We start from the raw sequence: 27,895 nt of genomic DNA on the forward strand, positions 1-27,895 counted from the left end.
GACAAAGTTTGCCGTTTTAAATGAACTGCAAAATTTATTACAGTGGTTTGCTCCTGACAAAGAAGTTGGTAACCTTCTGCCTGGGAAGGAGGGGGGAGGAGTGGGGAAGGGCAGGGATGAGAGGGAGGAAAGGATGTAAGAGACAGAGAGAGACACTTAAGGACACTTTTCATTTTCTGAAAATAAAACATCTTTTACCTCCCAAAACATTTTCTCCAGTTCTTGAAGTTCACGAAAAGAAGAAGGCGAAACCAAACCACAGACTTCAGGAGGAAAATGCACAAACGTGTTAAAGCAGAGACAAACATGCTCTTTCTTCTGTGTCTAACAAGCTTCACAAACGGCACGGCTCCGGGCAAGCCTCTGCGGCTCCTCAAGGCACCGGCTCTGCAGAGCTGCCCCTGGGCACCGGGACATCCCCTGCCCCGAGGAACAAACCTGAACGGCCCCGGGCACGCTGCAGGACCCCCAGAGCTGGGGGTCTGTGGGGCAGGGGCCGTGCTGGCCCCAGTGGTGGGGCAGAGGAGAGGAGAGCACGGCTGAGACCCAGAGAAAGCAGCAGTGAGAGTCCGGTTTGGGGGGCTGCCAGCCCCAGTGCTCCCAGTCCTGTCCGTGGGCCCCGCTCATGATGGGAGAGGAGCAGAGAGCTCTCTGCCTGTGGCTTCAGCACAGCATTTGCCATCCCCTGGGCCATGAGCACAGGGGCCAGGGGGCCCAGCATGAAGTGCAGGACAATCTGCATTCCTCCTTGCGCTCTCACCCAGGAGATCAATGAGGGGGGACACTGCAGAGCTCCCCGAGTTTCCCCAAGATCCTGGGCACATGCTGGAGCTTGTACCTCCCTCCTGCCTGGCTGCTCTGCCACCACACCAGTGGGCAGGACTGAGCTGTGCCCAGGCTCTGGGCACTGTGGGTACCACAGGACTGCTGCTGCAGCACCAGCAGGCACTAGGAAGATGCAGCTCAGCTGAGGATTCAGCACTGCCCACCCCTGCCCGCCCTCTCTTGGCCAGGCCAGCTGCAGGACACAGCTGGCAGCAGTTGAGACCCGGCCCTGCTCCTTGGGGTCCTGGCACATCTGCACGGGGCCGGCATCTCCAGCCCAGCCCCAGCGTTCTGTGTGGGTTTCCTGCAGAAATCCTCCACCTCTGTGTGTTCCCTGGAGACACCTCAACCGCCATAAAACCAAAACCTGGAGAGGTTTCACCTCCCCTCTCTCCTGCCCTGTGCACGAGGGGCCCTGAGACATGGGCAGGGCTGGGGAGGGATGGCAGCAGTGAAGGTGGGGACAGCAGGAGAGGAGCAGGAACAGGAGAAAATCCGGGACAGGCTTTACCCTTCCTCGGCGCTGCTGAGTCAGGCTGGCGGGTGGCAGTTTTGGGCACCAGCGGAGCTGGGGGTCAGCACTGCAGCGGGGCAGGCTGGCAGCCGAGCCACGGCCCCGCAGCCTCAGCTGTCCTTGCCGTGTCCCGAACCTTCTGGGGCGTTTCCGATAGCAGAGGTGAACTAGCATCACTGAGGAAGGCAGGGTGGGAGGCTGCTCCTGCCTGCCCCGGGCACCAGTCCTGCCCCGGGCACCAGTCCTGCCCCTGCTGGAGGCACTGGGGCGCGGCCGGCTCGTGCTGGTGGCCGCTCAAGTCCGCTTGGCGTGCAGCATCTCGATGAGCAGGTTGTTGCAGGGCACCTCCCCGCTCAGGTGCTTGTGGTACAGGTACTCCTCGGCCTGCAGGCTCAGCGCCCGCACCTCGGCCAGCCACAGCAGCAGCTGGCGGAACTTGTCCGTGGAGTGAGGGTAGTGGCACACCGTGTACTCCAGCAGCGCCGCGTTGGCTTTCTCCTGAGCGTCCTTGGCCAGCGTGTGGTTCTCCAGGTACTTCACGTCTGCAGGGGGGAGGGCGGGGGTTAAACGGTGCCCAAGTCACCTGTCTGCCCCACCTGTGCCACACTGTGCTGGGGGAGCCACGAGGGACACACATTCGCTGGTCAGCGATCCTCTGTGCGTGAAAGCACAGTGCAGGAGGGTTCCCACATCATCCCCACCCAGCCGTGGGCTCCCCATCCCTGCCCTATTCCCCAGCTCTTCCCTGGTGCTGAGGGCAGATTCCAAACCCCCCGGCCAGTAGGGCTGGTGTCTCACTGCCCAGGAAGCTGCGAAGCCAGAAGGTGTTGCCAGCTGTGCCAACTCACTGGGAGTCGCTACCACCAGCCCTCCTTAATTCCTGAAGGTCGAGGAAGCGGCTGAATTAATTCCCCTGATAAACCTGGTCTTTCCAATGTGGCAACCCGGCTCGCCAGCCTGGAAACCCTAATCCTGCACACCTTGCCAGGGCCACAGCAGCTTCCACAATCCTGCTGCCAGCGGGGTAGGGAGCAGCTCAGCAGCACCGAGGGGCAGGCAGGGTCAATTTTTGGTGCCTTTAGGTCACCAGCGCTGGGCATTGCCCCGTCACCACCTCCAGCTGCAGGCAGGGATGGCCCCACACCCTGCCCAGCAGAGACCTTGCTGCCAGCCTGGCACAGCCCATCCAAGGGGATTTAGAGGATTTACTGTGCAGGACGAGGTACGTGGGAGCACTGCCTCGGTCACAGCCCTAGTGGCTCTGCTGCATACAGACCCCGAGGCACGGCTAAATTCACACGGAAACCCGGGCACAGCCTGTGGCCAAGGCAGCTGGGACTTTGGGACTCCCTGGGAGGGATTGTGGCACCCAAGGCTACTGCAGCCCAGCAGAGCTGAGAGCCCAAGAGGTCAGAGCCGGGGGCTGAGGTGTGTCGGGGGGCTGAGCTGTGGTCGGGGGGCTGAGCTGTGGTCGGGGGGCTGCAGAGCCCCAGGGAGGGGAGGCACAGCGCAGCCGGGGGGCCCCGGGGAGCCCCAGCCTCAGGCCATGCCCACGGGCACTGCGGGGGCAGGCACAAAGGGCACAGGTTGTGCCAAGATGCAGTGGATCAGATCACCCTTCCCTTTTCACTCCGACGGCACATTTGCTCCTATTGTCTCCTGCTACCCGGGTTGTTGTTATAAAATCTCTTTATCTGCATAAGGTTATTGTGCATGTCATTAAAAAAAAAAAAGAAGTTATATTGATAAATGTCAAATCTATCCCCTGAGTTGGCTCAACAATAGCTAGTTCTACTCGATGAACTCACCTGGTTCTCTGAAAGACCCTATTCACTGTTTAATTGAATATTTGAATAATCTTTTCATTCCTGCAAGGAATAAAGAATGTTGTCCAAATAACATTGACTCACTTCATTTAGAGACACTGCAGCAGTTGCAAAGACTGTCCTGTGACAAAGCCTCCCATCACACATACAGATATGCCTGGGATTATTTCTATGCCCTCAAGTGTTCTTCCTATTCACAGCTCCTTTTGTTTGGGAGAAGCTGCTGATAAATTGCAAACGCTTAAGGGAATGTGGGCTATAAAAGCCTCTCTTCCTCCCCTCCCCAAGAGTAGCTGCTTCATGAATGTAAGTCATGAAATCGAATGATAGGTCAATCCATTAAGGCTCTATTAAGCCCTTCTGTAGAACAAAGCTAACCTGTGCCGTCCTCATAAATATTGCTATTTTGAGAAGCCCTAATTTTAATTAAATCTCTTTACCTGCTCAGGAGAGAAATCTATTTAGAACTCAAATGGCAGCTCTTGTGAGCAGGGCTTGGCTTTGACTGTGCTGTGGCAGAGTGGTAAATGTGGAAATTCTCTTGTTAAAGGCAATTACATCCTGCACATAATACACAATCCCGTCCTCTACAGCTGAGCCTACGAAGGGCAAATTACTCCAAGTGAGCTCTGCAATATGGAGAGAAAAAGTTGCATTTGGGGCAAAATGATCTATGGGAAAACACAGCTCTTGGATTCCGCTCTCTGCCTGAAAGCCGCTGCTCTGGGGAAGGCGTCGGGGGGACGCTGCTCGCTGTGCTGTGCCGTGCCAGGGGACAGCCCTGGGGACCTGGGGGACCTGGGGAGAGCACGGGGCAGCAGCCAGGGAAGGTCCTGCCTCGGGTACGAGCCCCCCCGGCTCCTTCAGCTCCCAGCCCGGGCACTGTTTGTGCCACACCTTATCACTGCCCGAGCCGCGGGTTATCGCGTCTGGCTTCTCCGGCTTTCTAAACAGCTCCAGAGGGAAGGAGAGCCGAGGGAGGAGATGCTGCAGGTGCAGGACAGGATAGCAGCGCTGCTCCCACCGCACGGGAGCCCGCGGGTGAGGGAGGACGAGCACAGAGCCGTCGGAACGGGGACTGGCTGGGGACAAGGACGGGGACAGCAGTGCCACAGGCGGCGGTGGGCTCAGCACGGCAGCGCTCGGCTGGCACAGGGCTGCGGGGGCAGCAGTGCCCGTCTCCGCTGTTATTTTGTCTGGGTGAGGTGGGGGCGTGTGACCGCAGGCTCCGGGCTGAGGCTAATCAGGAGCGCAGGAGCCCGCGGCCGAAGGAGCCCTGTGACGCACAGCCCGGCAGATAGAGCCGCCTCTGTCAACACGCCTGTTTTCCCCAGCCCTATCAGCGCTCCTTTCCCTGCCCGCTGTCATGGGCCAGCCACCAAAACAGCGCTCAGCCGGAGGGCTGACAACGTGCCCTGCAGCTGGAGCCGAGCCCAGCCCCGCACAGGGAGAGGTTTCAGGTCCCGGGGGACAGGGGGACAGGGGGACAGGCAAGTGCCAGCTCTGGCTCCGCATTAAAAGCGCCTTTTGCCCAGCCGGACCCTGGGCTGTGTGTGCCCCCCGGGCTGTGTGTGCCCCCCGGGCTGTGTGAGCCCCTGGGCTGTGTGTGCCCTGGGAGCTGTGTGTGCCCCCGGGCTGTGTGTGCCCCCTGGGCTGTGTGTGCCCCTGGGCTGTGTGTGCCCCCCGGGCTGTGTGTGCGCCTGGGCTGTGTGCCCCCCGGGCTGTGTGTGCCCCCTGGGCTGTGTGTGCCCCCTGGGCTGTGTGTGCCCCCCGGGCTGTGTGTGCCCCTGGGCTGTGTGCCCCCCGGGCTGTGTGTGCCCCCTGGGCTGTGTGTGCCCCCTGGGCTGTGTGTGCCCCCCGGGCTGTGTGTGCCCCTGGGCTGTGTGCCCCCCGGGCTGTGTGTGCCCTCGGGGCTGTGTGTGCCCCCTGGGCTGTGTGCCCCCTGGGCTGTGTGTGCCCCTCGGGCTGTGTGTGCCCCCCGAGCTGTGTGTGCCCCCTGGGCTGTGTGTGCCCCCCGAGCTGTGTGTGCCCCCCGGGCTGTGTGTGCCCCCCGGGCTGTGTGTGCCCCCCGGGCTGTGTGTGCCCCCCGGGGCTGTGTGCGCCCCTGGGCTGTGTGAGCCCCCTGGGCTGTGTGCCCCCTGGGCTGTGTGTGCCCCTGGGCTGTGTGTGCCCCTGGGCTGTGTGTGCCCCCCGGGCTGTGTGTGCCCCCGGGCTGTGTGTGCCCCCTCCAGCCAGGCTCCGCAGGCAGCTCCGTGTCCCAGAGCACTGCCCTCGCCCCCCGTGCCCCCGCTGCGCTCACCCAGGCTGAAGAGGATGAGGAACTTGAGGCAGACGAATTCATGCCGGTCCACCTGGAGCGAGTGCAAGTGCAGGACGAGCTCCTGTGCCCGCAGCACCAGCGTGTTCAGGATGGAGCCGGCCTGGGCTGCGATGGCAGACATGTCCACCTGCAGGGACACGCGTGGCATCAGCTTTGGCAGCCCCAGCCCCAGGGCACCTGCTGCAGGGCGCCTCACCTGGGGCAGGAGCCAGGTCCAGCCCTGAGCACTGACTGAGAATTAGGGGTGACATAAAAAAGACTGATAGGTGAAACGGGAACACCATTTAAAACAAGGGGGGGCTCTTCAAAGGATGCTGGAATTGAAGGCACCACATCTCCAAAAGCCTCCTCCAGGGAGGGAAGGGATTCCCCATCCCACTGCAGACAGTACAGGGGAGGCTGTTGGTCTCTCCATAAGAAATATTATTCTCCAGAGCAGGAGCTGTGTGGCAGGATGGGACAGGATGGGACAGGATGGGACAGGATGGCACAGGATGGGATAGGACGGGACAGGACGGGACATTCTGCACAAGCAGACCCAGAGTGTAACAACACCACCTGCCTGCCCTATGCCAAGCTGGCCACACTGAGACAAAAGGAAGAAGTCACTCCATTTCCCCATGCAGCCCCTGCCCGTCCCCACTGTCCCCCCACTGTCCCCCCACTCCACCAGCACAGTCCCAGAGGCTGTTTCTCACCTCCTGGCCAGTGACCAGCAGCACGCTGTGCTCCTTGCCGTGCTGCAGCTGCCTGTAGATGTGGTCAAACACCAGCAGCTCACTCCAGCAGTTCTGCAGCAGCTTCATCTGGTCACCCACCTGAAAGAGAGCGGGACCAGCACAGGTGACACCCCCCACGCTGCAGTGCACAGCACCCACCCTGTGCCTGGTGGGCATCCCACGGTTGGGGGGTCCCCTGGGGTGAGCATGGAGAGCTGGAGCTGCACCCCAGAAAGGGGGATCCTGCGCTGGAGGAGACGAGATGGGCAGGTGGCTTTGCAGAGCTGGGCTTCAAAGCAGCTCAACATGTTTCAGTGGCACTTGCTGGCTCTTATCAGCACGGGTCTTCCCCCACCAGGCACAACCTCCTCCAATCGCACACAGATTTTAACAAAATGACTGCGGGAGTGGCTGCACAAAGGCCCTGTGTGTCCAGACAGCCCCTCTGGAAACTTTAAAACGAAAGAAGACAGTGCCCATCCTGGACTCCGTGCCCAGGATGGCAGGTCTGGGGGGCAGCAGGGCCGTGGGGGAGCTGGCAGGCACAGGACATTGCTGTGCCCTGCAGCTGCCAGCCCGGCCCTGCCCACGCACCAACACACACACTGGTGGTCACGGGCACTTGTGCACATGTGCCGGGGTGTGTGTGCCCAGGGAAACACCTGGGGCTGTCCCCGTGAGGAGCTCGCGCCAGGACATCCGCTGGCAGGGTCCCCAAAGGCCCCACAGGCACTGGGGCTGGAGGCAGCACTGGTGACTGGCAGGATAAGCTGCCAGAGCCAACTGCTGCGTTTGGAAGAACTAAAAGCCCCCGGAGCTGTGGCAGGATGTAGGGCATGCTGCCTGCCCCTCTGTCCTGCCAAGAACCACCATGGGTCACTGGGATCATCCCCTTCTGCCCTGCTCTCCACTGTACCCCAACTCATTCCACACAGAACTGAACTGGACTCCCCTCTCCTCAGGGCCAGTGTAGGGAAAGGGTTGGGATCACGGTGCTGCCTCCACTACCGCCCTGAGGAGCAAAGCCAGTGCCAGCAGCCGAGCTCTGCAGGGCCATTGTGCTCCCCCGTTAATAGAGGGAAGACAGATGCAGCATCACAGGCCTGGATAATGCCCTCATTTTGCTGAAGAGGCTGCAATAAACCCGCGCTGGGAGATTGCAAAAGGAATAGAAGCCAGATGAGAAAGAGCTTTATGGTCTCGGAGCCGGCGTCTCTCGAGGGTGGTGGGTGGCCAGAGCAGGGTGTGTGGCAGGGACTGGGAGCAGCTGGGAAGGCAGTGACAGTGGCACTGCTCCTGCCCAGCTGCAGGGCCCTGGGCACCCCAGAGCTGCTCGCCCCTCATCCCCCAGCCCGTGCAGAGCATGAGGCTCCTGCCCAACAAAACCCTGGGGAAAGGCTCATTCTGCACTAAACCAAAAAGGAGGCTTTGTGCACCCGTGGTGAGCCCTGCCAGAAGGCCAGTGGCCGGCTGTGATGGTGGCCAGCCCCGGCAGGGAGCTGGGGCCAGCCCAGCTGTGTGATCCCGAGCAGTGCTGAGAGCCTCTGCTCTGGCTCAGCCAGGGCGTTGTTTTGGAAGTTCTTTCCTGTGCCTCATTCCTGAGCGGGATGAGCTCCAGAAGGGACAGACAGAAGGTTTTGCCTTGAAAACCATTTTTTAAAAATCAGCTTTTCCAAAGAAAGCGCTTCAACAATTTCGAAACCTTATTTTCTTCCTTTCGAAGTTGCTAATCAGCTCCTCCCAAGCTCTGAGGGGAGTTTGGCTCCTTCCCTGAAGCCCCTCAGCAGCACATTTCACCCTCCACGGCTGCTGCAGGGCTGTTCCCTGGTCAGCACGCTCCATGGGAACGTCGCAGTGCCCCAGAGCCACACGGCCATGGCATGGGGGGAACATGCTGGGGAGCACCATGGGGTGGGCTGGGGGCTCCGGGGGCCAGTCAGAGCTGGCTGGGGTCCGTGGAGTTGTCCCCAGCACCAAGCTGGGTGTCCCCGTGGCCAGGCTGGGTGGCAAGGGGCAGCCCCCACAGCCCAGCTCTGCTGCAGGGGGCTCAGGCTGGGGGTCACCGGGCTGCACCCCGCCCTGGCCTGGCCTGACAGGAGCAGGGGGCTGCTAATGGAGGGGCACTCAGAGGCAATCGATCCTCCCGGCGAGGCGGCAGCACACACGGCTCGCCGCTAAAAGTTAAGCAAAGGATCTTCCTCTTTTAATGTCAAGGCTTTTCCTTGGAGTGCTTTATCAAAGGCCTGATGCAAGCTGTCTTTGAGAGGCAATCCTTATCTTTTTTTTTTAAAGCGAGCATTTAACCCATTCACAAAAGACAGGGTGAAACCCTCCCCACACTGGAAGAGCAATCCCTGATGGGCTGCAACCCACAGAAAATGCAGTTGTCTGTGGGAGAGGGTCTGGGAGGGCGCTGGAGGGGAGGCAGGGCACTCAGAGGCAGGGATGGTGCTGCCCAGACACAGGGCTGCACGTCCTGCATGTGGGTGTAATTTTACATCTTCTGCAACCTTCCCTGTGGGTTCATAGGTACAAGGTGAGGAAACCCCTACAAGTGTCAGGACTCCACAAAATGTGCCCGAGCCACGCAGGGATGGCTCAGCCCCACAGTCCTCACTGCTCCCTGCGTGGCTCAGGGCAGCCCCCACCCTGGGTACCACTGCTTTAGGAAGCAGAGTGACCCACCAGCAGCCCCTCTTTGGCAGGAAGCCCTGAGCTGGTCCCAATATCCATCCCCAGCCGTGGGCACAAGCAGCACTCAGATGGCCTCAGCCTGTCCCCACCACACAGACACCCTCCAGGCCTCCACCCAAATCTCAGGTGCAGGATTTGCCCCACAGCCCTCTGGCAGGTGTGTGGCACATGTCAGCACCCCAGCAATTACTGACTGCAAGCAGGACCTGTCACCTTGGCTACTGAGAAGTGTGAAAGTGGATTTGGGTCCACCAGCCACCTGCAATGGAAAACCCACACATGTCCAAGGTGTGAATGGTCAGTGCAGCTCCCCGTTGCCGTGCCCAGGTACCACCACGATGTGCATCTTAAAGAAAATAACCATCAACAGCAGTGTGGCTAGCCCAGGATCCATCTCCCTGCTGGCTCCCACGCTGCTGCAGCCCTGGCTGCATGGGCACCACGGCTCTGCAGGCAGGGCTGTGCTGGCCAGGACGTGTCACATTTCCCCCAGTGCATGGGACTCTAAACATTGCTGCAGCATCCACGACCAGCAGGAGATTTTAAATCTGCCAAAAACGCTCTGGCCATCGGCCAGGAGATGGGGTCAAGATGACCCACATGTTAAAGGCAGAGAAGCAACTGACTGCAAATAGGCTTTGTGGTGGCTGTGGGATCTCTGAGCACCACTGAGGGAGAGCAGCCCAGCAGACAGACCCAGTGATCACAGGCACCTCTGGGTCTGTGGGAACTGTGCTGCCCTCAGCATCCCCCCATCACTGGAGCTTGATGGAAGGGTGGTTTGCACATTGGCACAAAAGGGCTGAGGAAGGGGTCGGCATCATCCCACCACCCTGCAGCTGTGCCGTGCCCCTCTGCTGGCGCGGGGACCCACTGCACAGCCAGCCCAGCCTGGCCTTCGGGCTGAAACCGTGGCAATTTGTTTAACATTCCTGGCTGCTCATCCCAATCTAAAGGTCACTGCAACCCTGTGCACACGATATTGATATGTAGGTATGGCAGTGACACCCATATAAACCAGGCAGTGCAAGACGTGTGTGTATAAACCACACCAAAAGCAGACACAATGCGGGCGTGCCAGCGCGTGGGCGTGTGTGCACATCCCTCTGTCCGTCTCTCCCCATATACATATAAAAAAATTACATCTGAAAGGACAAAGTTGCCCGAGACTCACAACCCAACAAAATATATTTCACCCCCGGCCCATATTTTTCTTCCTGAAAAGACGCTGCAAATCTTCCCTCAGTCCTGACACATCTCATCTAGACTCAGTTAAAGTTCGTATTTATGGGCGTCAGCGCTGACCTCTTCCCCCTCCGCCCGCGCGGCCTCGCGCCGCGGCAGCCTGGCCGGCCCTCGATAAACAGGCGGGCCCCCAAATCCCCCTCTGCTGTGCAGCGTTATTAGTCTTGCCTCCGAAGGCCAGCGCAGTCCGTAATTCTCCTCCTGGTGACACGAGATGAACGCCGCGACATCAGTCTCCCGGCGGATTGGCATGGGGACCCTCGTTTGTCAGTGGCAGACTGACAGAATTACTGGCCCTTAAATGAAACGATATATCTGGGAAGTTAAATCTGTTTTCAATCTGACTGCCCCGCGCCTGCGGGCGGACGTGGCGTGTGAGCCGATGTCAAGAGGCCATTAGCCCGTGGCCCCCCTCCTTCCCTGGGCTCAGCGGTGGGGCTGGGGGGCTCTCCCCAATGTCCCCAGTGCCAGGAGTGTGGAGACAGCAAAGCACCCATTCTGGCCCTCAGCAGATCGCTGGGGTGGGAATGGGAATGGGAATGGGAATGGGAACAAGACTGGCCAGCTCCACGGGAAACTGCTCCCACTCTCCCTGGGCAGGGACCAAAGGATCATCCTAACCAGGCATGAGCCAGCAGTTCCCCACATCCCTGAGGATTTGCTCCTTCCTCTCCAGGCTCCCTGTGAGGCTCCAGGGAGAAGCTAGGCCTCTGCTAACAGCCCTGTGGAAGGAGCACGGCAGTGCTGGGTGGGCTCAGGCAGGACAATCCATGATGTGGCCATCTGCCCACCTCTCCCCTTCTCACCTGCCTGTGCCTCCTCCCCGTGTAGTGCCAGCCTGGCATGACACCCTGGTGTCCCAGCACAGTGCCTTTCCAGCCTGGATCCCTGCACTGACCCCAGCCAACAGCCCTTCCCTGCTGGGCTGGGGACCAGCACCTTCACACAGCCCTTCCCAGGGGATGGAAAGGGCTGCTGGCCTCCCTGCCCTGAGGAGCCCCGAGCACCCCGCAGTGCCATTGATCTCGGAGATTGCGATGTTCCTCCGTGCTGGCTTTAGGGCAGAGCCATAAACCCTGCGCTAGCAGGAGTTCATTTACCGCCCCAGCAGCTGTTTGCTTTTATGTGCCAGGCAGGAGCAGGAATGGGCATTCAGGATCTCCAACCTACTCCTGCTTCCCACTGCCTGCTCTCCCATGGCCGAGGAAAAGCTTCCACCCTGGCCAGGGAGGATGAGCCGTGTGGGGTGGGCACAGCCCCAGCACCACCCGTGGGGACACTGGGGACACCAGGCACCTCTGCCCTGTGCTACCCGGGGCTCTGGGCACAGCAGAGAATGCCACGTTCTCCCTCTCCCTCTGGAGCCAGGGTGGGCTGTGGGGTCCTGCAGTCCCCAGCCCTGGGAGATGCTGGGAACGCACCCCACAATCACCATGTGGATAATAAGGCAAAGACCTTGAGGGATGGCAGTGATGGATGTGGGCACCCACCGAGCACCAAACCCCGTGTCCTGAGCACGGCAGGACACTTGCCCTGCTCCCAGCAGGACACTGGTGGCTGTGCCCAGGTGAGGCCTGTGGCACTGCCATCCCCCCCAGAGTCCCACGGCAGGAGGAGCACCCACCAACACCGATTCACACAGGAACAGCCTATTTTGGTGGCCCAATCACGCTGACAATGGAGCTACAAGGCTACACAGCTATACAGCTGGGAACTGAATTTACACTGTTTACAATATCTCCTGTGAAACAACAACCACCCTGTTCCCAAAATCCACGCTGGACACTGATATGATTGAAACGAGCCCAACCCACCCCCACAATGCCATTTCCTGACACTGTTCTGGTAGACAGGGGTTATTTTGAGCCACAAGGCTTGGCCACACTCAGCCCCATGGCACCCATGGCACAGGGAAGAGCCAGGTCCTGTCCTACAGCACACTCCCACTGGAAAAGGGTGGGTTTGGCCAAAGCCAGGCAGCACAATGTCATGCTGGAAACACAAGAAAGCACCTGAGTCTCATCACAGCTGCCCTAGGATGTTGCTCTCTGGGTTTTGGCCGTGTTGCAAAATTTTCTCTCCCATTTTTGTATCGGTTTGAGATCTTAATTCAGCCCAGAACATGAACAGAAAATTTCTGAGAGCTTGGCGAGGTGAGCGGGATGGCAGAAGCTGCTCCAGCCCTGCTAACCCTCCCCTGGCCCCAGTAAATGTTCAGAGGTGTTTGCTAGAGGGATGTCTTGGCAGGATGGAGGTCAGCTCCATGTCCCCAGCCGGGCACACTCGTGGGCTGCTGGCTCTGGAGCAGGCTCGGGCTGCCCCGTCTGCCTGGTGCTAATAGGACCCACCTGACCACATCGATTTTCCTCCTAAAGGCAGAGGAGAGAATTGTCTCAACTATAATTCCTCAACGTTACATTTTTCAATTATATCTTGAGCTTGACACTACAGTCACTGTGCCGGCGATTGCCTCCACACCTGCCCCCGCCGTGATGGATCTGAAATCATCAGCCCCCACGACAGTGGGAATGGCTCCAGCCCCTCCAGCCCTGCCGTGCAGGGAGCCGGGAGCAGGGCTGGGATGTGTCAGCACATCTGCAAGGATGGCCCCGGGCTTGTGCCCACGGGTATTGCCCTGTCCTCACAACATTTCACCCTCAGTCCTGCCTGCAGCCACATCCCGTCCTCACATCACGGCAGCCTCAGCCCGGCGCCCAGAGCACATCCATGCCACTGACCCCTCCTACCTCCAGCTCCTTGAAGAAGATGCAGCTCCGTGCCCACTCCACGATGGAGAAGAGGGTCTGGTCGGCCATCTTACACATGAGGCCGAAGGTGCTGAGCTTCTCGTGGCGGCCTTTGCCCTGCTCTTGCTGCAGGCAGGACAGTATCCGCGCCTTCACCTGGGCCTCGTCGGGCTCCAGCTGCAGCAGCTTCAGGATGACCTCGGGGATGTCGGGGGGAGAGCTGCTGGGGTAGGTCTCTGGGTACATGTAGGCAGGCACGGCCTCGTGGGCGTTTGTGTAGTGGTCGGGGTACTCGGATTTGATGGCACGATTGGGGAAGGACGGGTAGTGGTATCCGGGCAGCGGCGCGTGGCCGGGCACCGCCATCCCCAGCGACGGGGTCCCGTAGGGGCTGCGCTCGTAATCCACAGGCGTCAGGGCCGCCGGGTTGGGCGGCAGGGTCTTGGACATGGCGTGGATGCTGTGGATGGTGGAGGACAGGCTGTAGTCGCTCTGCACGGGGGACATGATCTGAGGCACGCTCTCCAGCTTGAAGCCGTTGGCACGGATCAGAGCTTTCTTCTGCTGCTTTAAGGCACGGTCCCGCTTGTACATGGGTCCAAACTTGTTCCTCCCTCCTCGCATCCGGTCTGCACGGACAGCTGGAGACACAGAGAGGGCAGAGGCTGCAGTGAACCCACGTGGAGAGACACCAGGGCTTCCACGAGGTGCAGAAAAAGTGCTGGGGGACACGGCTTAGTGGCAAAAAGGATTTTGGGGAAACTGGGGAGACCATCCCAGAAAGCTGGGGGCAGATTGTGTCACTCCAGCCCATGTTACCCTCAGAGCCCCTGGGGACTGCAGGAAAGGAAAAGACCTTTGGCTTTCACTACAAAATGAGCTGGGGGATAAAGTAGCTCTCATTCCCCGAGGGTTGAGGGGACAGCCCTTAAAGCCTGAGCAGAGGAGGGGATTTGACACTCACTTTCGTTTTAACAATCCGTTTCACTGGCCCGGCCCTGGGATTTCCTTGTTTCTGCAGAGCCTGGGACCCCCAAACCCCCTCTGGACCCTGGTTCCCTCCACGCAGGCTGCACATGCTGCTTCCCAGCAAACCTCTGCCCTTTGTGGGGCTGGCAGGTCCCAGTGGATGCGCTTCACCCCACTGCCCTCAGGCCGGGGTACCGGCCCTGGCGGGGGCTCTGCTGGACCATCCTGCCGCCCGAGTCCGTCTGACGGCTGCAGCAAGGCAGATTTCCCACCAAACCGAAATAAAACCCCCAAGGATCTGCCAGCATGCAAGGGAGCAGGTGGTTCTCTGCAGAAAGAGCCCGTCCTCCCGCACCGCCTTGCTGTGCTCCGGGCGCTGCTGCCCTGGCATCCCCCTGAAGAGCCTGGCATCCCCCTGGAAGAGCCTGGCATCCCCCTGAAGAGCCTGGCATCCCCCTGGAAGAGCCTGGCATCCCCCTGGAAGAGCCTGGCACCGCGGGCAGGCAGCGCAGGGGAGCGCCCGGAGAGAGCAGCCCGCAGCCAGCATCAAAGGCAAAAGCTCTCCGCGAGTTTGTGTTCCTGCTGACAGCCAGCGGGTCTCGCTTTGCCTCTCAGCTGTTACCTCTGCCTTTCTTTCGCCTACTTCTCCCGGGGCTCACAGCCAGCCCGCCCGGAGAGCTGCAGCACCTCCCCAGCGCTCCCAAGGCAGGCTGGAAAGGCGGGAGCGCGGCCGGGAGCAGCAGCATTTCCAGGACGAGCAGGAATGTGCTCCCAGGAGAGCCGCCCTGGCTTCCTCCCTCATTCTTTATTCATGAAAACAGCATCTCGCAGGGAGCGGGCTGCCAGCGGCAGCCTCTGAAGAGAGGGGTGCTGTGGCCCCCGCTCCCGAGAGCCGGCCCACGGCCCTCCGAGCTGGCCCGGGGCAGTTCCCGACTCGGGTACAGGGGGGCTGGCCACACTCAGTGCTGTGCACACCCCAGCCAGGGTCCCTCACAGGCAGCCCGAGCTGGCACAGGCAGGTCTGGGAGCCCTGGCCACACATCCCCGAGCCGGAGCGCATCAAACCCCAAATCTCACACCCACTCGAAGTGACGTTATCCCCCCGCTGCTCGAGGTCGGGCACAGTGACGTCCAGGAATCGCATCCCAAAGCCGAGCCCTGTGACCCTGGGCAAGGGTGCACAGGCAGAGACCCTCCGAGGGCTGCCTGCACTCCCACACGAGGCGAGAGGTGCTCACAGCCCGGTCTCACAAGCCCTCCAGAGACAACTGCAGACACCTCCTCCCCTCTCCCAGCAAGAACACAAAGGGAGAAAAGGCCTTTTAATTCCCTCCTGCTCTGCTTTTCCTGCCATTTGTGCTACACTTCGGATTGGCAACCACTTGCCATTTGCTGTGTCCCGACTGACAGCCGAGAGGAAGATGATGCATCCTGACCTGCAGGGAAGGGAGCCCAAGTGGAGCCACCCAGGAAGCGCCTGCACCCCCAGCAACGCCCCCAAAACCATCTGCAGGTGGCCCCAAAGCCTCACGCTGTGGCAGGAGGGGTCTGCAGCCCCCTGTCACACTTACACTGCCCTGCCTGCTCTCAGCCCAGTGCACAGCCCTGGCTGGGGCAGGCTGCTGGCCACGCTCTGCCTCCTTTGGACATCTTTCTTTCCCTGGCAGGGACTTAGAAGGTGCCACGGGTGGTGCCTGCAGGGTGCCCAGGGCTGTGCTTCTCCTCCCGGGCAAGTTTCACGGCCACCTCCCTTCAGGCACTTTGAGGGGTGCCTGTGTTAACGCTGTGTTCCCGAAATCAGTCCCCTTGGAGTTGTTCTTATCTTGTGGACCTGTAGACTCATCTCCAAAACATCACCTCAGATGCCTTGCCCAAAAATACTAGGAGCTGAAAAAGGTCTCTTTTATACCACAAAAGACGCGGTTCCACGGGAATATCGCCCTTGGCTGCGTGATTGTCTCGTCTGCTCAGCTCTGCTGAGGAGCCATCAGCAGGAAAATACACAAGAAAAGGCTGTCGGGACAGCTCTGGGACCAAAGCACCTCCACGGTGTTCACGACAAAAACTGCTGAAGAGGGATAAATTGAGACTAAGCCTTTTTCCCTCCGGGCATCCCAAGCACTGTCCCTGCCCTTCTGCCGTAGGGTCTCCAGCCTCTGTCCAGCGCCCAAATCCCCTGGCGACACCGATCAAAACGGCCAGAGCATGCACCGAGGAATTTAGGGCACCAGTGATTCCAGCCCGGGGAGAAGAGTGGAACTGGGATCTGTTTTGGAAGGCAGCCCACGCCGGGAGTTTGCAGGGGCTGAATTTGCAGCTCGATGTTTTGTCTCACTCCTGCGCTTCTGCTCGCAGGCTCCCACCCCGCTCCCGGGGCGAGCGGCCGCCCTGCCAGAACGGGAAGGACTTTGCGATTAACCGCGCTGTGTCCCGAGCACCGAGCCCGGCTGGCGAGGGGCTCAGCCCGGCCAGATTCAGGGGCTCAGCCCGGCCAGGACCAGGGGCTCAGCCCTGCCAGGGGCAGGGGCTCAGCCCGGCCAGGATCAGGGGCTCAGCCCGGCCAGATTCAGGGGCTCAGCCCGGCCAGATTCAGGGGCTCAGCCCGGCCAGGACCAGGGGCTCAGCCCGGCCAGATTCAGGGGCTCTGCCCGGCCAGATTCAGGGGCTCTGCCCGGCCAGATTCAGGGGCTCAGCCCGGCCAGGACCAGGGGCTCAGCCCGGCTGGCGAGGGGCTCAGCCCGGCCGGGATCAGGGGCTCAGCCCGGCCAGATTCAGGGGCTCAGCCCGGCCAGGATCAGGGGCTCAGCCCGGCCAGGGGCAGGGGCTCAGCCCGGCCAGGGGCAGGGGCTCAGCCCGGCCAGGGGCAGGGGCTCAGCCCGGCCAGGATCAGGGGCTCAGCCCGGCCAGATTCAGGGGCTCAGCCCGGCCAGATTCAGGGGCTCAGCCCGGCCAGGGTCAGGGGCTCAGCCCGGCCAGATTCAGGGGCTCAGCCCGGCCAGATTCAGGGGCTCAGCCCGGCCAGATTCAGGGGCTCAGCCCGGCCAGGGTCAGGGGCTCAGCCCGGCCAGATTCAGGGGCTCAGCCCGGCCAGGATCAGGGGCTCAGCCCGGCCAGATTCAGGGGCTCAGCCCGGCCAGATTCAGGGGCTCAGCCCGGCCGGGATCAGGGGCTCTGCCCGGCCAGATTCGGGGGCTCAGCCCGGCCAGGGGCAGGGGCTCAGCCCGGCCAGGGGCAGGGGCTCAGCCCGGCCGGGATCAGGGGCTCAGCCCGGCCGGGGGCAGGCGGGAGGACCCAGCCCATTTCCACCCGCATCAAAACGCAAACGATTTCAAGGGCGAAGTGGGGAGGGGGCGGCTGACTCTGCGGTGGGGGGCTCCTCCTGCCTCTGCTTTTGCTCTGCCGTCCCGTGCCAACGACCTGTCCCCTCAAATATATTTGGCTGCCAGATGCTGAGCATTGCAGAACCCGCAACGCGGGCTCTCGGGGCCCGACTCTGATGTCGGGATCCTCTGCGGCGACACGAGAGAGGTGGCGGCTGTGGGGCTGGAATCGCCCCCGCGGGGGTCAGAAATCCGTTATACTAAATGTCACCCGGAGGAAAAATATCATTCGTGGTGGGTCTGCGGCAGTTTTATTGCGATCCCCATAATTTTTAACGTTTTTCTTTAAGTCTCGGCTTCTGGAATTATGTGCTTAAGGAAAACAGTAATTTATTTGCTATTTCCCAACCTTCCTGCCAGCAAAAAAAAAAAAAAAAAAAAAAAAATCCTGGAAAGTTGAAACCGTAGCAGCAGGAACCCCGGGGAAAAAAAAAAAAATCAAAACGAAACAAGAAAAAGAAGGAGACGACGCGAAAAAACGATTTTTTTCGTAACTTACGAGGGGAAAACGGAATCGAAGCGGCGGCGGGAGTGACCGGTCCGGGGAGGTGGCGGCGGCGGGGACAGCGCGACCGGTCCCGACAACTGCATAGTCCCCGCACAGTGCCGACCCCGGCCCCGGCCCCGCCGCCCCCCGCCCCGCCGTGCCCTGCCCGGGCCGTCCCTACCTTCCAGGCGCATCCCCACGGTCAGGCACTTCTGGAAGCGGCAGTAGGGGCAGCGCTTGCGCTGGGTCTTGTCGATCTTGCAGCTCTGGCTCTCGGTGCAGGTGTAGTGCTTGTTGTTCTGCACCGTGCGCTTGAAGAAGCCCTGCGGCGGCGGGCGGCGGCGATGCTGTGGGCACGGGCACCGGCATCCCGGCACCGGCACCCCGTCCCCGCCACCCGCCTCCGGCAGCGGCTCCCGCCGCGCTCGGGGCTCCCGTCGCGGCCGCGGTCCCCTCCCGCCACCGAGCGCGAATCGCCGCTAACGAAAACGGACGGGAGAAGCCCCGCGGGCGGTCCCGCTGCCCCGGCCCCTGCAGAGCCCCGCAGCCCCGTTCCCCGTGCAGCGCTCCCCGCACAGCCCCCCGCACAAGGCGCCGGTCAGGCAGAGCCCCGGCCCCGCTGCCCCGGCCCCGCACGGCCCCAGCCGCCTTCCCCCAGCCCCGGCTCCCGGCCCCGACCCGCGCTCCCCGGCCGGTCCTACCTTGCAGCTCTCGCAGGTGAGCAGCCCGTAGTGATAGCCGGAGACCTTGTCCCCGCAGACCGGACACAGCTCGTCCAGGTCCTCATCATAGGAATAGTCCATCCCCTCCGGCGGCCCTGCTGCGGGACGAGCCGCGGTCAGCGGGACGGGATGGGACGGGGAAGGGGACAGAGGGCGGCCCCGGCCCCGGCGCTGGGTGCGGACCGGGAGTGGGCGCGGTGCAGACCGAGCGGCAGGTGCGGGAGCCGGAGCTCTTTATAGCGCCTGGAAGAGCATCTCCATGTTGGTGCGGGCTCACGGCCAGCCCCCCGGGGCTGGGGAACCTCCTCTGGGAGAGCGGGCGGCTGGCGGCGGCACGGACGGGGCGGGGGCGGAGGGACCCGGCGGCCCGGGGACCGGGGACACGGCGGCCAGGCTGGGGAGCGGCTCGGCCAGGCCTCGGCAGCATCAGGGATCCCCCCAGGGACTCCCCCGGGGACAGGCAAGGGGCATCGCTTTGCTGGTAGGGGCGTGAGACCCTCCCTTGCTCCCCCACATCCTCTGTGGGGGACAACAAGTGCCCCAGCCTCTCTGGAGTGTCCGGCCTGAGACACGCAGGAGCTGCTGAGAGCCGGGAGTCTCGGGGCTGGAGCAAAACTGACCATGCCCTGGGCCACCAGCTTTGTCAGAACGTATCATTACCCTCCAGCAGCTGCCCCTGCCAGCCCAGGAGAGCTGTGTGGGGACTGCTGGGGTTTGGAGTGGCTCCTGAAATCTCCTCTGAGGCCACCACTGAGGAGATGAGTTTGGACCTAGCACCGGCCACCCCACCAGGAGCACCCACTCCCAGTTGTGCCCTGGTCTGCCTGTCAGACAGCAGGTATTGACTCAATGCTTCACAATTAGGGTTTCTGGATGAAATGCTCCATGATGGCAGCAGACCAGCACAGGAGCACCCTGGCTCCTGGCATGTCCTGTTTATCAGGATGCTCAGGCCACACGCCGAGCACAGGACTTGGCTATGGAGAGCTTGAGGCTCCAGCTCTGAGCCAGGCACTGAGCTGAGCCCGTCCTCCAGGGCTGACCCACTGAGTCAGGGACCTTTCGTGGCTGGTACAGAGCCTGTCCCAGCATGGTGAGAGCCTGCAGCCAGCACAGCAGCACCTGGGGCCCCGGCACAGCCGAGGACTGTGCTGCTGGCAGTGCCCCACAAAGGAAAGGCATGGCTGATGGCCCCATACGGCTGATCCTGCCAGGCTGCCCCTGCCTGGTTTGTCCTGAAGGGCTCATCCCACAGATCTCATCCCACCCAGCTCGTCCCACACTCTCACTCCGCACACCAGCTGCCCATGGGTGCAGTGGGTAGGAAGCGGCGCTGGCGGGGAGAGCGGCAAACAGGAAACGGGCTCGGTGAAGCATCACTCCAGAGCCACCAGGAATGGAGCCCGGGCTAAGAATAGCAGCAGAGCAGCCTGCAGCACGGGTCAGCCGCTGTTCGGCAGGGAAGGAGCGCTCCCACCGCCGGCGAAGCCCCTTGGCCATGGCCCCCACAGTCACCACGAGCTCCTGGGGGAGCTGCCAGGCACGGGGCAGGACGTGCCACCCGGGAAAAGGAGCCCCGGAGGAGCTCTGAGTTGGGAGTACTGAGCAAACACTGAGAGCAACAAAAGCAACTCAGAGCCGAAGGCTGTGATCCCTACCAGCGTGGGATGGGGACAGGACACTGGCTCAGCCGAGCGCAGGAGTTGAGGGGTCCCAGATGCCTCCCATGCCCACAACAGGGTGTGGACGCTGACTGTACTCCTATGGGCAACTCCCAACCCTTGGGTGACAGGGGACCCCCAGGCACCACCAGCTGGGCTCCCGGAGCCCCTCAGGAGGCAGATGTGTCATTTCTGAGCAGCAGCTTGGCCACGGGGCCGAGGCTGAGGCGAGGCCTCGCTCCGCTGCCCGTGATCCGCCGAGCCGCCATCCCCACGCCCGCTGACGGCGACGGGAAGCGGAGGCCCACACACGACTGCTGCTTCCTCGCCAAGCCCGGCCGCGTCCCCAGCTCCGGCCTTGGCCGCCACCAAGCCAGGGAATGGCGGCGGTGGCCGGGAGAAGGGTGGGATGGGCAGCCCGGTTCCCCCCACGGACACGTACTCACCGCGAGGCGGCTGCACGGCTGCTGCGCGTGGGGCCGGCGGGTGGGAGAGCCTGGCTCGGCCACCGGCCAGGAGCTGCCACCCGAGGAGCCTCCGTGGGCTGTGGGTACCGCCGCCCTGTCCGCGCTAGGCTGGGGGATTTATGGGCACCCGTGTCTCTCGGGAAGGTGTTGGGGCTCTGGCTGCGCACACGCCGCCCCGGGCAGGACACCGGCCAATCTCCTCCCCATGGGGGCCAGGCTCAGCCAGGATGGACCCACTTCGGTGCCTTATTGGCTTCTGTGGCCACGTGACCGTGCTGAAAAACATCATAATTAAGCTCCAAAACACTGCCCATAAACTAGCATTAGAAAGTGACAGCGAAGATAAGTGGAACCCCTGCGGCAGATAAGGTGCCCCGGGAGGGAGACCCCGCAGGGAGGTGGGGGGCACCAGAGTGCCCCAGCACCCACGGCCACCCTGATTTATGGCCCAGGGAAGGAGGGAGGGGGCCGAGGGCACGGGGCAGGACACCTCTGGGAGGAACGTGAGCTCACCTCACCCACCCAGCACCGGGATGCAGCCTCCTCGGCCCTGAGAGGTCTCCTCTGCAGGGGAGGACAGGAGGAGTCTCCTCCACACTCAAGGCCCCACTGCCGGGTCCTTGGAGCTCACAGCGCTCTCGAGCAGCAGCTCTTCATTTGCCAGAACTGCACTCACAGAAAGCCAGTGCCCCTGGGCCCAGGCAGCCACGCCTTGGCTGTGTTTTTGCCATGTGTGATTCCTCATGTTTCACGGCCATGCTCGGTCCTACCCACGAGCACTGTGCCGGCAGATCCTGGCTTCCAGATCTCGGTTTTTCTGTTGCTCTGTGCAACACAGGAACTGCAAAGCCAAGGCAAGAGGCTGCATCAGAGACCCTTCCCTCCTGCCAGAGTGGGGATCTGCTCTCACTACCGGCCCCGTGCCCCGGCCATCCATCACCACGGTGTCTCCTCACACGTTTGCACAGTATTCTGCTCCCTGCTTCATCCCACAGTGACGACAGCCTTGAGAAGGGGCGGCTGCCTCAAGCCCCACACCAGCCCAGAAAAGGCTGTGCCACAGCTCTGCCGTGGCCAAGTGGCTGCTGGTAGCCAGGGTGGAACAGCAGGAGCCACAGCTCTGGGCTCAGGGAAAGGTTTGTCCTCCCTCAGTATCAGCACAGCCCTGAGGTGGTGTGACAGCGATGTGCCCTGCAGTAATTCCCGTGCAGAGTGAGGGAAGCACCGAGCCCCGGCTGCTGAGGGGAGAGGAGTGGGAGTGCGGGCTGCACGGCACTGCTTGTTTTTTCCTTGCTTTGCAGCTGAAGAGAGGAGAAAAACTAATGAAAACAGAGCTCTGGAAGAAGCGCCAGGCCTGGAGTGGCTTCCGCCCCGATCCCCAGCAATTATCAGCCACATGCCAGATGTTCCGATGCGATGCCAATGTCAGAGAAAATAAATCTGTGTCAGGTTCAAGGTCCCTGCCGGGCCGGCACGCAGCGGCTCGCGGCTCAGCGCCGCACGAGGCGGGACAGAGCTGCGGGCCGGCCGCTTCCTCCTGCCAGGCATTGTTCCCCTGGGAAGCCCCGGCCTCACACCGGCCACTTGCTATTTTTGCAGCAAGGTGCTTTCGGGGGTAAATACGTCCCTGCCGGCCTTGGGCACTTTCCTCTGCGCGGGCGCTGGCCAAGGCTGTGGCCTGGCTCCCGCCGTGGGCGCGGGGCCATGGTCAGGGCCGGTGCCTGGGCTGTGGGGCAGCGTGGTGGGGCCTGGCAATGGCATCAGGGCGGGTTTGGGGCAGGCCACACTGGAGTGGCTGCACAGGCACCAGGTAAAGCCGGCTCCCGGCAGCCTTAGGGGTTCCTGGGGACAGCGAGGAGGTACAGACAGGTGACGTTATGGAAGCCACAGCAGCTAGGAGGGAAGGATGAGGTGGGTCTGGCTTCCAGGAGCATGGGATGTGCTGAGGAGGGGATGTTCAAGGCTGGGATAGATCCCCAAGCTGCTGCCCTGAGCAGAATTGTCCTGGCCCAGGGAGCAGCTGTGCCCTCAATGGGCCCAAGCACCGCCACATCTGCCACCAAAGCCCCAGCTGTTGGCTTGGAGGTTGCCCACCCCATCTCCTTCCTCACGACCACGGCGCAGCCGGAGCCCGCGGATCCACACCACGGGCCGCAGCACGCTTTGGCTCCTTGCTGGTGCTTAGCCTTGATGCTCAGCAAAGCATATCTCCTGCTCGGATTTTATCTCCATCCACTCAGCTTATCGGCGCGGGGCAGCCCTCCTGCCTGCGCCACGTTCCCGGAGCGTGCCTGCAGCAGGTGTGGCCAGCACTACTGTTTGCCAAGCGCCGCTGCCTGCCCGCAGTCCCTGACTCCGGGGCCCGCGCTGATAATGCGGCGAGGACTTTGGCGAGAGCGTTCCCGATGACATTACCTTGTCCCCCGCATTCTTCCGATGCCACACACGCCTTCGCTCGGGCCCGGCCGTGGTGGTGGGTGCAGATGCTGCGCAGGCAGCACTGGGAAGTGCTGGTGGTCTCCTCCCGGGGGGACTCATTGACATATCAGTCACATAGTTCTGCATAATTGGGACTTGGATGCAGCCTCTCTTTATGTTTCCTCTTGGCAGTTGCCAACAACATGAAGCACTCCTGGGTCAAAATGACAGCCTTTTGTTTACTATTCCTGCTTATGTGCCTCATTTTCTTCAAGGATAAGAGCTCTTTATAGGAATCTTTATTGTGATGAGGTTAGCAGAGAGAAAGATTTCTCTCCAGCTTTCTCTCTCTCTTTCACAGCTGATTAGCAGGGTCGGCCCACGAGGACAGTGATGTGGAGCACAGATCCAGCATTCGCCTCAGGGTCCCCCAAGGCATGAGTCATCTTCTCCAGCACAGCCCCAACCTGCTGGCCTCCAGCACCCAGCCCATGGCACTGCTCTCCTCCCACTCATGGCAGGCTGCAGGGAGAGGATCCACCACCCCAATAAAGGTACTGAAAAACCCAACTGACCCCAGAAGCTTGGGCAGGAGCTAACACGGAGCACACAGCTCCTCTCCATGGTCTTACCAGCCATCCCATGGTGATCCATCCTTCATCTGATCTCTGCAGTAGTCACCAACCCCATCAGAAGTGTCCACACTTGGCAAACTGAGATGTGACACTTGTGACAGACCAGAGAATGGAGACTCACCACTCTGCTGCACTCAGAACTCTGGTTTTCAGGTGTGAACTCCAAACGGACAGTGGCTGGGGAAAGGATGAGGAGAGATGTGGGAGCAGTTTGTGACAAGATGAGGAGAGCTCATGGAATAGACATGGGCAGGGTGGACATCAATGGAGAACCTTCCCCAACTCTGGAAGAGGCCCCACGGGACCATCCCAGACCTTCCTCCTGCTGCTGGACTGACCCACTGCTGCAGGGAGGTGACCCAGCTGACCCCACAGCCCTGTCCCAGCCAGTGCCCGTGGGTGACACACTCCTGGGAACAGCCACTCCTGTCAAGAGGAAAGCAGCTTACCCTTGAAAGTTCCTTTGCGAAGGTCAAGAGTGGGACTGTGACTGAGCAGCCTGACAAACACATCTCCCTAAGTCCTTGGGGCCGATAATGTATGTCCCATGCAATGTTGACACTAGTGATCCACCAAAGATCAGGTTAACAAGTTTGACGTTAGTGACAGCGTGATTTGTTCTGCGCTGGCTCTGAATTCATAGAGCCGCTGGCCTTCGGTGATAAACTATTGCGCCGAGCACACGAAGCTGTGGCAGTTGTCACCCGCCGGAGCACCGAGATGAAAAGGAAGCAGAGCTCTAATCAAAATACAGTGGTCAGTAGGGGTTGAGCTGAAAATTAAAAGGTGCTGGTACTTTTCCCACTCCAGCCTCACTTTCCATGCCAGGCTGGGTGAGGGGAGAGGCTGCCTCGTCACCTCTGCTCAGCTCCAGCTTTGTCTGAAGGTGGGGACAAACCCATCACCCCGTGTGCACAGAGCATCCTCTGCCACCTCCCAGAGAGCCCCACCACTGCTGATCTTCCCTCACAGGGAATAAATCCCGTGTGGCACAGTGCCCTTATCACAGTTCCCAGCCACAGCAGCAGCCCCAAGGCCTTCAGCACAGCCACATTCCAGAAGCAGAGCAGCTGGCAGGGCAGGGCCACAGCCACCACCACCCAGAGCAGCGCTGGGCTCCCCACCCCGAGAGAGAGCCACCACCAAGAAGAGAAGGCACAAAGAGCCAGGAGACACCAGCGGTGCAGAACATTTCACATTTATTAGTTCATACAGCTAAACACTCACTAAACATGCATTCAACACTTATTGGTCACATTTCCACAGGTAGTCAAGTCCCGGAGCAGAGCAGCGGAGCAGGGGCGGGCCGGGCTGACACGGACCCGCCGGCAGAAACATTCATTTGGTCGTAGCAGGGTGAGGGGACAGCTCCCGGTGCCCGTTCCCCTGCAGGGGACACGGGCCCAGAGACTCCCTCCTGCCCCAGCCCCGGCTCTGAGTGTGCCAATGTTCACCGTGTGTCGTGCCGAGGCAACATCCTGCTTCCCTGATTTACACAAGGGATCGTGCGAAAAAGGAACGGGAGAAACCAGCACCAAGGAGGACCCAACGACTGGGACCGAGCCTCTTGGAAACGTCCCTCAAACCAGCAAGGGGCTGGCACAAGCAGCAAACCTGACCTGCTGCCTCCCCAGGCTGCCCAGGACGGACACACGAGGGGCTGTGAGGTGCCAGGTTACAAAGGCAGCCTCAGGACTGAGCTGGAACCCAACAAGACCCAAAGTGCCACGAGCCACGTCCTCCCCAGGGAAGGGACACCGGACACACAGCAGTGACAGGAGCCAAGCCCCAGCCCACGGGAAGGGAAACACAACTCCAGCAATCACAGCCCCTGTTCCTCGCTGGCAACAGACACTGGCAGTGTTTAGTTTTTCACACAATCCCTTTGAGATGATAAACAGGATGTCACACGAGGTAGTTTAGTTATGGAAATCGAGTCAATAATGTTATCAACTATTACAAGACATTTTATAAATTGAAAGAAAACAATGAATCACAAAAGGCTTTGTTAATGTTGATCGTCATCTGGTCTCAATTTCTGTTTCTTTTTGCCCTTGGGGGCATTTCTTCCACTGAACCATGTTGCTTCTTTCACAGACTTGTCAGAGGGCAGCTCACAGGAGCTATTTTAAATATTTTTTTCCCAAGGGAAGGACAGTGCCTGGATTGGCCTCCCAGCTTTTTGCGAGGCTGGTTCAAACTCAGGTTTGCTGAGGGTGCTGGGAGGGTGTTTCAGCCCTTCAAACTTCTGCTGACTCTCACTCAGGGCTGGCCCTGTCTGTGGCTGGATGGAGCTGTTCGGACACTCACAGCAGCTGAAACCCAGCCAGAGTCACACACCAGCACCTTCTCAAACTGTCTGACTGTGCCTACAACCTTAGTGAGAAAGTCGTACTGATGAAAATTAGGAATTCCTAAGCAACAGAGTACAGAGCCCTGCAACTGGCTGCCAGGGACACAGTGAGAAATTCCTGTTTCCTCTTTTCCATGAACAGTCAAACATTTAACACCAAAGGCAGAGGGATGAGGCAATGCAGAAATAGAGCCCCACAGACAGAGCTGGTGCCCAGAAACCTCGAACAGCCCCGTGCACCTTTGGGATGCTCTGCCCACAGCACCACGTCTGAGCCTTCAGCAGGCAAACTTCCCACAGCCAAAGTCAAAGCTTTTTCCCCCAAAATCCCCATATGGGGCTTTGGTCAGCTCTCTGCAGGTCCTCCAGACAAACCAGGAAAGAAGCAACTGTTGCAACATCAAAACTGGGGTTTCTCTGGGTCACATTTTAAATACTTATCCCTGAGCTTCTGTGCATTGAAACAACACACCGTGAACCCAGAGAAACACCACAGCTTGATACTGATAGCTATGCACTCCCCTCCATTTACACATCATCTACAACTTAAAAATTAGTTTCATACTTTAACTAGTTCCCCAAGTTTCCCCCTTTCTCCTGCCTTTCATGTGGCAGGGATGATTGCCGCTTATTATCCTGAGAAATAACAACATTTTCACAGACACCAAGCTTCATAGCTTCAAATCAAAACCAAGAAGGAAGAAAGAATGAATGGGAAATAGCACATTCACAGGAGAATCTTTTTTTTTTTCTTTTTTTTTTTTCCTTTTAAAAAATGTAGTAAAGGTAAAAGAAATTCAAGTGGTTGGTTTTTTTTGGGTTTTTTTTTTGTTTTGTTTTTTTTTTTAAAGTTGGTTTGAAGGACAAGACTTGAACTCCTTTATCTGAAGGGTCTGTGCAGAAGCCTGAGGAGCAAGGGCAGATCCTGCTGGCACAGGGAGGGATGCAGCAGAGGCACTTGAGCCTTTGCACAGGTGGGGACAGGGCCATCAAGGCCCCCACCAGCAAGTGAGAGCAGCCCAGGAGCCCTGCTGGCACCCCTGGGAGCTCTCACTCTCATGGGCTCCCTCAAAGCAACACCCCAGCACTGGAAAAACAGGTGGTAGGAGGCTGGCAGCTGCCCAGTGCAGGTGGCAATGCCACTGACCACTGGTCACTCTGAAAACGCTCCCCTTTGGGGCGGGAGGTGGCAAAAGGTTTGAGAATAAAATCTCTGGATGCTCCCTGCTGACCCAAAGCATGCAGTGTCTCTGCAGAAGGGAGAGCAGGAAGGGCACAGCTCACAGCTGAGCAGTGCAGTGAGTTCCTCTGCTCATCCCCTGCCCTCTCACAGGGCTGGACTCACCAAGAGCAGCCACTGCCACGTCCCTCGTGAGTGGTCAAGGCTCAGCCCATGTGGCAGGAGGTGAAACTCACTTTCCAGAAGGTTTTGTTGAGGCCCCAGGGTCTGACTGAGCCCCGTGAGTGGGGACTCCTTCCAGCTGCTCCTCAGCAGCCTCCCCTGAGCACGTGAGCCTGAGCACTTCAAATTTATGTCCCAAATCTCTGCTCGGATTAAAAGTAACTCTTCAGCTTTCTATCTGCACAGATGCTTTGAAGGAGAAGAGGGGGTCAGCCAGCCAATCTATCTTTCAAATCGGGGATAAAAATTGACTTGTCATGGCAGAAAATTCTACCAAAGACTATTATTGTTGATTGATTTCTCTATGACAGAAGGTCAGATAAGCAAGAGCAGATAGATACCAAAGATAATGAACTTCCCCCTAGTAGCATTAAGCACAAATAAAATATGAGTCCCTGTAAACTGAATGTTACGTGAAGAATGGAACAAAAATTCCAACCTTTCCAGGGTGTCCTTCAAACCAAATTCACAAATACATCTACCTAACGTCTCTACGTCTCTAGCTACATTC

General features: G+C 60.0%; 1 protein-coding gene across 1 annotated transcript; it reads right to left on the reverse strand.

The window, feature by feature from the left end:
- Window positions 1-7: 7 nt before the first annotated feature.
- Window positions 8-20,770, reverse strand: NR5A1 (nuclear receptor subfamily 5 group A member 1). The gene is made up of 7 exons (XM_066332975.1): window positions 20,556-20,770; window positions 18,428-18,546; window positions 17,908-18,049; window positions 12,891-13,531; window positions 6,184-6,303; window positions 5,465-5,612; window positions 8-1,881 (listed from the first exon to the last, which is right to left on the reverse strand). Exons 2-7 carry the CDS (start codon window positions 18,527-18,529, stop codon window positions 1,634-1,636), a joined length of 1,401 nt encoding a protein of 466 aa, XP_066189072.1. The 5' UTR covers window positions 18,530-18,546; window positions 20,556-20,770; the 3' UTR covers window positions 8-1,633.
- Window positions 20,771-27,895: the final 7,125 nt, after the last annotated feature.

The sequence above is a fragment of the Sylvia atricapilla genome, chromosome 19, assembly GCF_009819655.1.
Source record: "Sylvia atricapilla isolate bSylAtr1 chromosome 19, bSylAtr1.pri, whole genome shotgun sequence".
NCBI classification, from domain to species: domain Eukaryota; kingdom Metazoa; phylum Chordata; class Aves; order Passeriformes; family Sylviidae; genus Sylvia; species Sylvia atricapilla.

Excerpts from the sequence above, each read along its gene's own strand:
- NR5A1 (XM_066332975.1), bottom strand. The coding sequence starts at position 18,529 with ATGGACTATTCCTATGATGAGGACCTGGACGAGCTGTGTCCGGTCTGC. Across the intron at positions 13,532-17,907 it reads CGTGGGGATGCGCCTGGAAG|CTGTCCGTGCAGACCGGATG; the intron begins GTAGGGACGGCC and ends CTGTGTCTCCAG. Across the intron at positions 6,304-12,890 it reads TCTTCTTCAAGGAGCTGGAG|GTGGGTGACCAGATGAAGCT; the intron begins GTAGGAGGGGTC and ends GCTCTCTTTCAG.